Consider the following 13,736-nt stretch of genomic DNA (forward strand, 5'->3'; position numbering starts at 1 on the left):
GAAAGACAAATTATGCTTTATTTAACAAATTAAATTAAATTAAGTCAAAACATCTAATTTGGTAAATAAAAACAAGTTATCGATATATACCCGATATTAAAAATTGCAAATATTGTGTAAGAATGTTAAGTTTAACTTTATATTAGAGGATTAGTGACAAGAAATACTTTTCAAACTTGCATATAAAAAATTTTTTAAGTATTTATACTGTTACAATTACTTCACAGACATATTACGGTGTCGCGTGATCGCATCTTCTAAAACTGATTTTTGCAAGCTGTCCTGTAATAAACAGTATTACATTTTTTATACTTACTTCGCTTTTTTAATTATAAAGTTGCTGGCACCTGTTGTCTCAATTTCAGATGCCTCTAGTTGTAAACTACTTGATGGAGTAAATGTTATTTTTTTTAGTATGAGAGGTTCCAACGATGGAATATTATATTCCGGTACACCTGTCTTAAGGTACGGCTTCAAATACTCTATACTCTCGCTAATACATGTCTCGTAATGCGGATCTTGCGTCTGGCAAATATGCAGGAACTCAGCTGCAATCATAGGAAGCCGTCATCAGAGTGATACAAATATAGTAACAAATATAGTAACCATAATAATTTTAAATTAAGAAGCGCCATAACAGTCAGAACGTTAAGATGTTGAACTATTGTAAATTCATTTAATTTAAAATTATTATGTTTAACATTAGCGGTCTTTCAAATATAGTAACATTGGAAATATTATATAATAAACAGTTGTTGCTATCAATCCTTAATTTTTTTACCGTTTGATTTCTATTTATAAATATATGATTTAATTTTTATAATGTAATATTCTTTTAATATAATTTATACGATCTTCAATTAAGAACGCATTTTATATTTATCATTCACTATTTAAATACATTTACATTAATGCAAAATAAATATAATTTATAAAGAAACATATATTCTGTTAAGTTGATTTATATTTTTTATGCAATATTTCTTGGCAATTTGAAGGACGTAAAAATAAGGTTAAAACTTCCCTAGTGGAAATCTCCTCATAGATAGTTCCAAAAATGCCCAGGACTCATATATGCCCATTTTAGAAGGGTATATATCCCATTCCAAATCTTCCCATCATGAGCAGATTTCCGCCAGGGTTATATGTACATATATCCAAAAATATTGAATTTAATAACGCATATGACTTTTCTCTCCACAAATAAAAGCTTCCACAAATGTTTCTTATACGAGAAGCTACTTTTTATCAAAATTAGCAATATTTTTATAAATATTTATTAAATAATAAATATTTCCGAACATCTTTATTTTATATGTAAATAAAATTGCCAAATGTGTCCTTTATTAAAAATAGTTTATTTTCCCTATGTACTTTTAAAAATAACAACTGATTAATTTCAACACTTTTTGTGAGATACTCTATATATTATACATATGTGCGCGAGCGCGCGCGTGTGTGTCTGTGTGTGTGTGTGTGTGTGTGTGATAATTCTTCAAATGTTTCTTGTCTAATAATTAATTTAGTATTCGCAAAATTGTATACACAAAACTATATTTATGTGTACCCTTTTCAAATAAATTCTAACAAAAATTACAGATCATCTGAAGTACTTAATCGTAATGTTGACAATATCAGCTTAAATTGTGCATATGAGTTTTTAACTGCAAACGTAATCAGAAATCTTAATTACGATGGTAATAACAGACATTAAATCGACTTTTGGCATTCAGCTCTCTCTCCATTTAATAACTTGCTTGTATAATAGTGTAATAGTACACTAGAGAAACAACATAAGTTTACCAAAAATAAATAAGCCATATAAAAATATATTTGAAAGAGATTTTTATTCCATTGATATTATTTGTTAGTACTTAGGGTCAATATTAAAAGCATAAATATTACTTTTTTGGGGGATTTTACCTGTACTATTTACTTACGTATATCTCGTGAAGTTATCACGCCGATCGTCGCCACGGCCAAGAAGATAGTAAATGTTGCCTTCGCTGATGCCATTTTTCACAAAAATGGAAAATGAGCAGACAGGAAGCTCAACGAAATTGCCTTCCGGCAATAAAGGCCTGGGTGCAAGATTCGACGACGGGGTTGCTGGACCAAGAACCCACGGCGGCAGATGGTTCGAGGATGGTCGGGCTGGAAGTGTATGATCCGACAATCCGACGTCTTATAACAATGACCATCTCTCCCTCTCTATATCACCCGCCATCCCCCACAAACAAAACGAAAGCCATTATTGTTACTTATATGATACCTGTCTTTATGCATTTGCAAAAAGAAAAGTACATGTACCGATTGTGAGAATGAATATGTACAGATGGGTGATTTGATTGTGGACATGCATATTATGGAGGCAATGATAGACTAATATATGCTTTTTTATTAAACGGTATCACGGATGTTGCTTCGGTTTCATATCTCATGGACTTCTACTTTTCTGAAAGCAAAGAGGAAATGACAAGGTCGTATGATATCTGATCGAATAGTTTCGGGAGACGTTCTACATAAATAATCATTTTCTCGTTATATTGCGATTATAATTTGAGGATCCATTAGTTTCTTTGAAAAACTTATTTTAAAAATAATTCTGATGTTAGTTTTTCTGTTTTTTTTTAAATTTTATTCCTATTGGCGTTTAAATTAAAAGATTAAATTCGTTCTTTCCAATTGTATCCAATATTTTATTATAATTTGTATATAGGAATATAGAGATAAGAGATGTACCATTCCTTGACAAATGTTTTATTCAGGACATGATCCTGAACAACATTCAAGGGGTTTTAGCCGTCGATCGAACTTTACGTAATGCTAATGCCGGCGGTACTGTAACTTTCAAGCATTATAAATCGAAAAATACTTAATGAAAAATAACTTTATTATAATGTTTTGAAAAGCTTTTGACACCAGCTATTAAATTCTGGCATCAAAAATAGGGTGTTCCATTTAAAAAAATCAATTGACCTTGACTTAACTTTGGCGACGCCACCCAAGGTAAAGCGGATGTGATCAGTGAATAGATCTGATTAAACCCTACAATCTTTGTCTAAAGCATTTTTCTCAAAAATGCATACTTTCCGAGATATTCAGCCGGCCCGGAACTTTCCGCGGGTACTGTATAATATAAGTATATAATAAAAGTACGTAAAATTCATTTTTATGTGAAAAGTATAAGTTTTTGATTCCAATCACTTTATAGAGAATATACACCTTTTATGTCCTTAAGGAGATCCTAAAGCGAAGCTCGAACTCCGACAAAGTCACTAGATGTCGCTGTTTTTCCATCGACATGTCTTTATATACTACCACACCAATATCTCACGCAACCTATGATACATTCGGTCGCATATTTGTGTCAATTTTCGTATAACAAATTCGTCGCAATAAAACGTCTAATTCTAAGAACTCGACGTTATTTATTCGTGCAAACTACGTGTTTGTGGATTAATATTTCATAAGTACAGGTTGCAAAACTTTTGTACCAAGCAAATGTCACGACTTAACAGCTTGAGACGCCATGTTACACTAAGAAATGGTAAAAAATATATCAATTTCGAAATGTGTCGTTCTCGGCATAAACTCCACCTCATAAACACGTATTAATGAGTATACTTTAATCGTGGAAAAGGATTTTTGAATCTGTAGAAGAGAAAAAAGTATTTGTTGTACAAAAATTATATGATTTAGTCAGTAATACAGACGGCTTTAGGATCCCCTTAAAATGTTGATTCTTTTTGTGTAAATGAAGATTTCATGTTTATTTAAGAAAAATTGAATTTCATAAAATTTTATGAAAAGTACATTAAATTTCATAAAGTTTTATGAAAAATACATTAAATTTTATGCACATGTAAACAAATATACTTTTCAGTTATAAATGTATTAAATTTAATGTAATGTCATGAAATTAAATTCAAATTGTGTAATTTAAAAGTACATTAAATTTCATAGAATTTTTAACAGTGTATGTATGAGGGATATATTTGTTTTTAAAAAAGTTTGTTACAATACTAAAAATGACCGATACGTTTATTATATTATCGCTTTTTTAACGAATTAATAAATTATAATTTCTATTATATAACTAGCGTAGCTTAGTATACTCCTTTCTTGAGTTAAGTTTGCATGTAATGTTGCATCTTGACAAAAGTTCGTTATATTTAATGTGCCGCAAATTGAGAAAGATTTTAAATGTTGGTTTAAAATATAATCACGGTCTAGTTGTAATTTCTTTTTAGAAAACATCTTTTAAGTGACCAATTAAGTAATAAAAGACAAATGTTCCAAGATATTGTCCGTATATGTATATTACGCAACGTGCAGACAAGAGACATTGCTATTTGACCATTAATGTGATTATGCATGCGTACCAAAGAAATACGTAGTGAAGAATGCATAATGAGTTTCACGAATCAATGGAAGTAGATATATATGAAAAGGATAGTTTTTCGCGGTTTTTCCTAAAGCTAAAAGATTATGTAAATGGCTACGTTTACACCGTGCATTTAGGCCGCAGCCTATACAATAGATGTTCTTGTTTATCTTATAGGTTAAACAAAAGCACCTATCGTATAGGTCGCGGAGTAAGCGCACGGTGTAAACGTAGCCAATAATAACACCCGAGAATCAAAGTTTACACACGTCAATAGTCATAACCATAAAATGAAGCCATATATACATAATATTTAAAGAAACTTATTGCAAAGAAAATATTAATTTTTGAAAGTTTTTAAACGCTCTTATAAAATAAATATCTTCTAACAAATCAAATAATTATTTTTATATTATAAAATTTCTTTATATATTTATATACGTATAATAAGAATATAAATATAAATAGATAAATATATATTATATGTTATACATAAATAATTAAAATTATAAAAATAGCTTCTGGAAGCCTCTCTAAGAAATGTTATAGACCAATTTAAATTTATATAAGATATGTACGATTAAATTCTAGTCATTCTTTTTTAACACATTTCTAATTCATAGATATGCATTTCGCACTTTATCATTTCAAAATTCTGGTTTTTATAAACTATGTTGAGACATTGAAACATAGTAAATGAAGTCTTGTAGGCGAGAATAATAACTTCCTGACGTTCGAGAATGATTGTTTACGTGCGCACGAATAACTAAGCTAGCTAGAATTAGAAAAAAAACGTCATAATTGGTAGTCATCCATCAAATCAAAGAAGTCATTGAAGTTATCAGAGCTGTGACATAGTGCTTATCAAATCTAAACACATACAAGATATTGATAAGTTATAATTATTCTTTTATCCATCACACAATAAGAAAAACAGTTTTTACTAGTTATAAAAATATTTTGTAGATTATTTTATTTTTAAAAATTAGATAACATTTTTCTACAAAGATACAAATTTATAATAAATATTTTAGTAAAATTAAATTTATTTGTTTAATTAAATTAAATTGTTTAATTAAATTAATTTGTTAATACTAAGCTGTTAATACTAAGCTCTCAGTTAAATAAACAAATAAATTAATAAAATCCGGGGGTTTACATTCCCTCAATTGTACTAATTTATAAAATATTTTGAAATAAGGCTTTTAATAAAACGCAATTATCATTTCCTACATAAATCAAATTTCTTTTTCCTGACTGAGATCTATTTTTTTTGCAGAATATTCTGATCTAGTGTACATTGGTGTAATAAGTTGGAATGAAACAGATATAGTTTATTTTGCTCCAACTTATTGTACATTAGTTCAGAATATTCTTCGAAAAAGAACACATCTTTGAGATTCTTCATTTCTATTTGAAATATGTCAATATGAAGTGTTTTCGCAGTTTCAATGTAGGTATGTCATTATTCGAAAATCAGTTGAAAACTCAATATGATCTCTGCGAGTAAATTTTACTTATAAATAGACTCGACTGACGTTATATGACTAAGAGCTCTCTGGTAATTTTACAATTCAAACCAAATAATAAAACATTTTCTGAAACAAGAACTTTTTATTATATATATTTTGAGAAATTATTTTTAGCAACAGCTGTCAATTATCACAGAGAATACGTGCATAACGCACAATCGTAATTTCCTGCTTCCATTGACTTAATAATTTCATACCACAAATGGGCAATTTTACCGCCCGCGAATCAGCGAAATAAATCCAGATACCGGGTTTCTTATGTCAGAGCAAGCGTCAATCACTGGTATTGCGATTTTAGTTTGATAATAGTGAAGACGCGCGCGAAACGTTGACATAGGAGTGTACGTATGTAGAGAGCAAGGTGCCTTCGATCTCGGCATCAAAATGTGTTCAGTGATGATCGGTTTCCTGTGAGAGAACGCAAAGTAATCATATTTATTATTGATATACATTTTATGAAATGTTAATCATATTTATTGTTGATATACGTTTTATGAAATGTTAATCATATTTATTGTTGATATACGTTTTATAAAATAATACATATTATTTACTTAGATATTAAAGTCGGAATAAAGTTCGCGATTTTTGCCCAGACTGTCGCTAATTTTTACTAACATTTAAAAAATAAGAATCTCTGCGCAAATGTGCGATAAATTAATATCTATATCTCTAGTTAACGTATCTATTTATATAAAATAATGTTTAATAATATTTTAAAATATATTAATTTTCTATATCAAGGAATACAAAATATAAATCCGCATTTTTTGTCGACACCCTTAAAATGATACTGCATAATATTATATTGTAAATCCAATTAATCGCGATCTTTGACGTAAATGTCTGAGCGTATAATTTGTTATAAAAAGAAATAAATTATTAATAATAACTATAATAATTAGCTTATTATATATTTATTACTCAGCACAAGAGAGGATAATGAATCTATTTGTTAGAATTCCTAGAAGAAAACGCGATTTAACTTGAAGAAATATAATTGATTGTATTGTATTATATACAATTTTCTTCTATGTCAGAATTATTATTTCGCTGTTATTATTTTCTCATTTGAAATCTCATACAGGTTTCTCAATCCTCAGTTCTATTGATATTTAAAATAATTTGCTATTCATATTTAAAACAATTATTGTACATAGGCTAGCATAGAATATTATATCATTTCTAGGTACAACAAATAATTACACTGGTATATATATGCGTGAGATGTTAGAGATACTTACTCATTATAAGTACATAAAGAGATGATAAATAAAAATGTATACACACACACATGATTTCTCTAATTATAAACACGATAGTTTTTTTTTTTCATTAAAACAGCTCATTCATTCATCTATTTAAGATATAACTCGTGTGCAAATATAACTGATAATTTAATTTCAAATACCATTTATTTTCCGATTATTCTACTTATTTCATTATTCATAATTTTGATTCTCATTTTCATGATCTCTTAAAGTTCCTTAGAGCTGACACTCATTTGTCACATCTTATTTTTTATACATTATTCTCACGTGTCTTATTTTTCATACATTATTCTCGCGTGTCAGTATCGATAATAGTCACACGTATAAAATTTAAATGACGCAATTTTGCAAAATAAATCGGAAAAATGAATTACCAAATTGCATTTTTACTTAAAATCCAATTTATTCCGCGTATTATAGCAGATGTAACGAATTCGCTATGAAGAAATGTCATAAACTCTGTAAACAATTTTTATAGAAATACATAATCAATATGTGCATTGAAATGATTTCTAAAATAATTAAAATTGTTCTATTCTCTATCTACTTGCATCATAAAATAAAACGGTAATGTAACAGAGGGATATATAAACTGAATAAAAACTATTACAAAATAAGGCAATAATTTATTTTAAAACGGAGATCAAATAAAAAGAATTGACTAAATAGTTAATTATTTTGATAAATATACTAATATGCTTATTTAATATATGTATATTAAGAGAAGAGAATGGATATTATATTATATCCACGTATATATATATATACATATAATTGTGTACAAAACTTACATCTTTATAATTATATAAGTATATTTTTAATATCTGTTATCCGTTGTCTAATTCTATATAAATTTGTAAATATGTATAAAACATTAAACAACAGTACACATCCGGATAATTTAAACATGCTATACGTCGTATTTATACGCTATTATTATTATTTAAAATGTTTCGAATCATTAATTTAACTTTTCTGAGGTCATTAATGGAATAAAAATGAAATAAATAATGAACAATAAAAGCAAAAAAAGTTTGGTACAATTTATCCACGGTTAACATCTGCTCTAAATTATATAACTTGTGTAACATTTATTACTGTGATTGTAATCTTATTAGTCTAAAATTCATTAACATTTTTTACGAATATCTTGACTATTATGCTTCGGATAACAAAATAAATAATAAGATTCAATATTTTCGAAGAATATTCGTTCGATTTGCGTGCGTGCGTGCGTGCGTGCGTGTGTGTGTGTGTGTGTGTGTGTGTGTGTGTGTGTGTGTGTGTGTGTGTGTGTATGTGATACGAATTTATATAAAATACCCTGTATCGTATATGCCACACAATTATTTAACTTTGGAGATGTAGATTGTTCCTTGGGCAATTTATACAAGATTTAGAAAGCCATTAATTGTTACGTACAAACTTTTTCTCGACGCACACAAATACCGATTAAAAATAATCAATATTTATGTCATCCATGATTTCCGTCCATGATTTGTACACTTTATAACAGTTTCTTGATTGTATAAAAATTCTCTTTTTTCCGTGTCAAGACCCACGTTCAAAGGTGCATCAATGACACAATTGGGCTTTCCTCTCGATAATTATCAGACGACTGTTTAATCAGTAATCCAGGCGTCGTACGGCACTTGAGCAAACAAATTTTCCACGAAACTCGACATCACTTGTACTAGCTTCCTCCTTAGATCGGGTTTCATTTCCTTTAATAGCTCTTGACTGTTGGTATTGATAAAAAGATTGAGTGCTGCCACTAAAAAGAAAGTAATATTAGAATATGTTTCAAGATTAAAAAAAATTAATATTAGATTTCAAATGCATTTTTTAAATGAATTAATGAAAAAATATCCATTCTATAGCGTTTATTAGACACATATTTAACTCTTTTTTTAAAATTAATTTATATTGATTTAATTTTTTGATTCAATTTTTAAATAAATTTTTTATTTATCCTGAAGTATATTATTATTTTGTTGTAATATTATTGCATTGTTAAGATTATAATTTTATTCTTTTTGAAAGCATGAAATAGGAAAGAAACAATCTAAAAGTTATTATACAGAAATTAGAACTTACGTAATATGCTATTAGTGTTGAGCACGTTTTCGACTCCCATTCTGATATCCCTTACGCTGAAATCCATTTTCAGTTGCTGCAATCTGAGGTAACGACGGCCTTCATATAAAAATGGTTTCGCTCTAATAAAGACCTTGGCCCTGACATCCTCTAGAAAAATAAATGAAAAACTTAAAATTATGTAAAAAATCATAATGAATAAAATAAAAAGTATCGTTGAACTCTAATAAATTTGCATAAATTACGTTGTGCTTTTCGTAATAATCATAATTAATTGTAAATTATTTAAACCCTCGTTTTCGTTATTTAAAAACTATTCGAGATATCAAAAAACGTTTTATACAAAAGTTCTATAATAAAATGACTTCTATTTACACAGTTGGAAAAAATGTGTTAAATTTAATATAAATTGCATGTCCCAAACGGTCCACCGTTTACCGGTTTACCGGTCTTACCGTATTCGCCCCAATAGTCTCCAGCACCGCTAGCTTGTACTAAGATTAAAGTTCCACTAGACCGATATCTCGCGGCTGCTCTAATTCTGGGAATGCTAAAGGCTAGTTGTAATTGCACTTCATCGTCAGTCAGTCTCGTCCTCAGGCCGGTTATTCGCAGGGCAGAGACTCCTCTCGCAGTGATATTTTTAAATTGCGCCCTGTAACCATTTGGGCCACCGCCAAGCGCGATATGCAACTCGTCCAGAATAATTGGTTCCACGTCATGATAACCCAGTTGCGGTAAACCTGCAATGCAATTGCAACGTAGTTAAAACGTTGTAATGTGCGGCTTCACTACAAATGACACAAATTCTCTCAGTGCACAGTGTAATACATCTTGTGTAGTTTCTATGAAAATATTTAATTTTTTTAGAATTTGTTTGACTCCTGAATGTGTCGATTAAATTCGAAAATAGCGTAATGATACTTTTAAAATTGATTCTATTTGAATTTTTGAAAATTAGATTATGATATCAACCTTATTTGTAATTCTTCTGAAAAGTTTATTACACTCAAAAATGAATTGGATAATTTTCCACCCGCTACATGCGCTGACAGCTTGAAGAAAGCTATATTGCTTCAGGTGTGCCGAAGTTATATCGCACAATGCAAGTGGAATGTAGGACACTGGGTGACCATTCGAATACACCGTTATAACGTGTTGTGATCGTTAACAAAAACCACGTGATTACAGAACCGGTTTATTCAGACTTTCAACTTTCAGTTTATTTACAAATTATATAGGTTATTATTATAAAATATCGTATATTTATCTAACAAAATTCCCCTGACAGGAAACAAAAATACAATTACAATTATAACGTATTCTTCAAAGTTACTATTTTTATATTAATTATAAAACAATAAATTAATAATAAATTTTATCATAATTTAATAATTTTATATATTTAATTAATTATATAATTAATTATATATTTTATTTGCGTTTAATACAAATTTTTTAATCTTAACTAGAAGTAGATATATTTATTATAGCAAAACAGAGAATAACATATTATAATTCTCATTGTAGTTAATAAAAAATATTGATAAATGCCATTCTTGTATATTTAAAATTTAGCTTGATTTACTAAAGAGATTAATTTTTTCGTAACGAGAAGTCAAAAATATTATAGTTGCTTTTATTCAAAGTAATTATTTCAAATAATAAAAAATGATAAAAATAATAAAAAGTTATTTGTTTAGTTCATTGAGCTTTTTAACTATATTTTATCAAATATTACACGTTATAATAATAACGAGTTTGCTAAAATTAGTAACATTCCTGACAGCGCAAAGTGAAGAAGTTAAGAACAGAGAAATGCTCAAGCAATATTCTTCGACGAACCGCAAATTCCTATCATCTGCTGCAACTTTACTTGACGCGGTAAGAAACGGCAGGTCGAACTGTACTTTAATTTTTTCAAAGTTCTTCGAAGCATTACCAGTCATTAATCATAATAAACACAAATATCATTAAACCGAAATAAAATTAATTAAAAGATTTTGTATAACTTCCATACATATTTAAAAAATCTTATTTTTTTGTTCAAATTAGATAAGATCTTTTAACATATGAAATACATTATTATTAAAAACCTGAACGGTTTAGAAATCGGTCCACTCATCTGATAATATGTGTTGTCTCATAGAAATTTATCAAAAGTCACATAAGAAATATCAAGTTTAAGACCAATACATATAGATATTAATTGTTTTAAATTTGCAACATCTCACCTTGACGGAAGTGGTCGACAAGTGTATTGGCTGTTCTAGCGAGGCAGATCTCTAGTTTTTGATCGTTTCTGGAGCAAGGCTCTAGAAACTCTAGGCCTCTATATCTTCCGATGGCCTGAGCGCCGATCAGCAGCGAGCATGCGTAGCACAGTAGTACGGTATTCCTCATGTCTAGCAAATGGCTTTATTTCTTCTTTCCTTTCTTCGTTATGATCAACCGGTACCTACCGAGGCACTCTACAGAACGATCAGGTTCTCGACGAGAAATGATCGACTGGCAGGGATGCGCCAGGCCTTATAGACCTTGACATTGCCCCCGCTATACTCAAAGACGAAGAAGAAGAAAAGGATTGGACCTTAAGAGGGATATCGAGTCAGTGCGTACTCTTTTTGGTGTTTTTTTAATTTGAACAATGTACAGGTGCAAAACAAATGGCATAATAATAAGAATGCGGGTATATTATACAGAGTGGCGTAGAGCCACAGTTTTTAAATGTTCAAAATTATGTTGACGAAGAAAAAGAAATAAAATATTTTTCTATAATTTCTTATTATTTTATTAACCATATTTGGGTTTCTGATTAAATCATGATGTATATTTTTGTTTAAATAAATTTCAATTAAATCTGTTTTTAATAGCGTAGGTTAAGCTATTGTCATTACAGATTTCGCCGATCAACTTTCCTAGGTGAAAGAAGCGATAGAAGTAGCGTGAATTTCATGGAAGGTTCTTATAACTTTTACCAATGTTAATTTTAAATTAACCGCAGTAAACTATGCACTGTAAGAGTCCTCTAATAAGTGGCCCTGAAGCCGATGAAGGAGACCAAGAAACCATTGATTAATTTATGCGCTTACTTTCCCAATAATTGCCGACGTTTGTTTATAATTTTCTTCTTTTATCTGGTAATTTTAAAGTGGTACACGCTTAATGATTGGAAAGAGCATAGAAAAAGCGATTTTCTCCGCTTCTAATAATTAGCAAATGGGTTAGAAACAAAGTACAAAATATTACGTGCATTATAAATATTCATAATATATTGAATATCTATTGATGCAACTGATTAGACTGTTAAATTGCGTAATTTAAATATGTAAACGCATCGAAAATTTGGAAGTATGGTTAAATGGTAACGATTGAACGTGAGACGCAACATCGCCGATAAAAATGGGTGATGAGTACGAGAAAAAGAAAGCATTCGATAGACGTCAGAGTGGACGTCATGGAACAGTCAAAAGGAGAGTAGGAGAATGTTAAGCCCCGTTAATCGCCTTGGTCACGTTCGTTTTAAGTCACGTTTCCGACTTGCTCACGCAAATGTTCGCGGAAGATCGTCGCCGGTCGCCGATCGTACTTCCTGCCTTTAAACGTGAGGAAAAAATAAAATTGAAGGACTGAGATGTAGATTAACTTCAGGAGAGCGAATCTTACAGCGAGTAATGACTTACAAATTTCATACTTTTATATAGATATTTTATATTTTTACGAAGTTTTATAAAACTTCTTAGAATTCGGTTTATCCGGAATCCTACTTATTTGTTTAAATGATAGACATGCAAAGTCCCAAAAAGTCACAATCCTAAAAATTGAGAAGTGTAATAATATCCCGAAAAGTCACAATCCCGAAATTTAAGAAGATACCAGTGACAGTACCCAAAAAATTATAATCCTGAAATTTTAGAAATGCGACAATGTCCCTAAAAGTCATATTATTATGGCTCGGGATATATTGTCCCATTTCTAAGATTTCAGGATTATGAATTTTTAAGACATTGTCACGCTTTTTAAATTTCAGGATTATGACTATTCGGGATATTGTTGTAGTTTTCAATTTTTAGGACATTTTTTTCGAGACTTTGTATGTCCTCCGTTTGAATAACAATATAAATGATGTGACAAACCGATTTCAATAACACAAGCATTCAGAAATTTGCAGTCTATTACGATATGATTTCTAAAATCTGACAGTATATTTTAACTCACACAGCTTCTTCTTATTCTATTAGTTTTTATCGGTTAATGTCATTTTTCAGTGAAGACTATTTGTTGTACGCCATTGCTGTTACATTTTTATAAGTTATGCACGATACGATTTCTAAAATCTGACAATATATTTTACACAATTTCTTTTTATTCTTTAAATCATCAGTACTTTCTAAATATAACATAAATTAAAATTATTTCAAGGATTCTTTCAGAAACGTATCTTTCAGA

At 29.5% G+C, this 13,736-nt stretch overlaps 2 protein-coding genes across 2 annotated transcripts in view; both read right to left on the reverse strand.

Annotated features, from left to right (window-relative positions):
• LOC108725079 (Juvenile hormone binding protein 3) overlaps positions 1-2,155 on the reverse strand; it is a 4,694-nt gene extending 2,539 nt beyond the window's left edge. Inside the window, exons 1-2 of the mRNA XM_018451858.1 lie at positions 1,941-2,155; positions 317-548 (exon numbers count right to left, since the gene is read on the reverse strand). Of these exons, the coding sequence (XP_018307360.1) occupies positions 317-548; positions 1,941-2,016 (308 nt within the window). The 5' untranslated portion in view covers positions 2,017-2,155. The remainder of the gene's footprint in view (positions 1-316; positions 549-1,940) is intronic.
• A 6,293-nt stretch (positions 2,156-8,448) lies between these two features.
• Positions 8,449-11,857, reverse strand: Jhbp2 (Juvenile hormone binding protein 2). The gene is made up of 4 exons (XM_018451854.1): positions 11,522-11,857; positions 9,743-10,030; positions 9,288-9,437; positions 8,449-8,964 (listed from the first exon to the last, which is right to left on the reverse strand). Exons 1-4 carry the CDS (start codon positions 11,688-11,690, stop codon positions 8,813-8,815), a joined length of 759 nt encoding a protein of 252 aa, XP_018307356.1. The 5' UTR covers positions 11,691-11,857; the 3' UTR covers positions 8,449-8,812.
• Positions 11,858-13,736: the final 1,879 nt, after the last annotated feature.

The sequence above is a fragment of the Mycetomoellerius zeteki genome, unplaced genomic scaffold (genome assembly GCF_001594055.1).
Source record: "Mycetomoellerius zeteki isolate Tzet28-1 unplaced genomic scaffold, Tzet1.0 scaffold324, whole genome shotgun sequence".
Taxonomy (NCBI): Eukaryota; Metazoa; Arthropoda; class Insecta; order Hymenoptera; family Formicidae; genus Mycetomoellerius; species Mycetomoellerius zeteki.

What these genes read in the sequence shown, in the direction of transcription:
- Jhbp2 (XM_018451854.1), bottom strand. Translation starts at nt 11,690, where the DNA reads ATGAGGAATACCGTACTACTGTGCTACGCATGCTCGCTGCTGATCGGC. An exon ending in TGTCGACCACTTCCGTCAAG is followed by an intron (nt 10,031 to 11,521) that starts GTGAGATGTTGC and finishes ATTGCATTGCAG; the next exon opens with GTTTACCGCAACTGGGTTAT. An exon ending in AGACTATTGGGGCGAATACG is followed by an intron (nt 9,438 to 9,742) that starts GTAAGACCGGTA and finishes TTATTTTTCTAG; the next exon opens with AGGATGTCAGGGCCAAGGTC.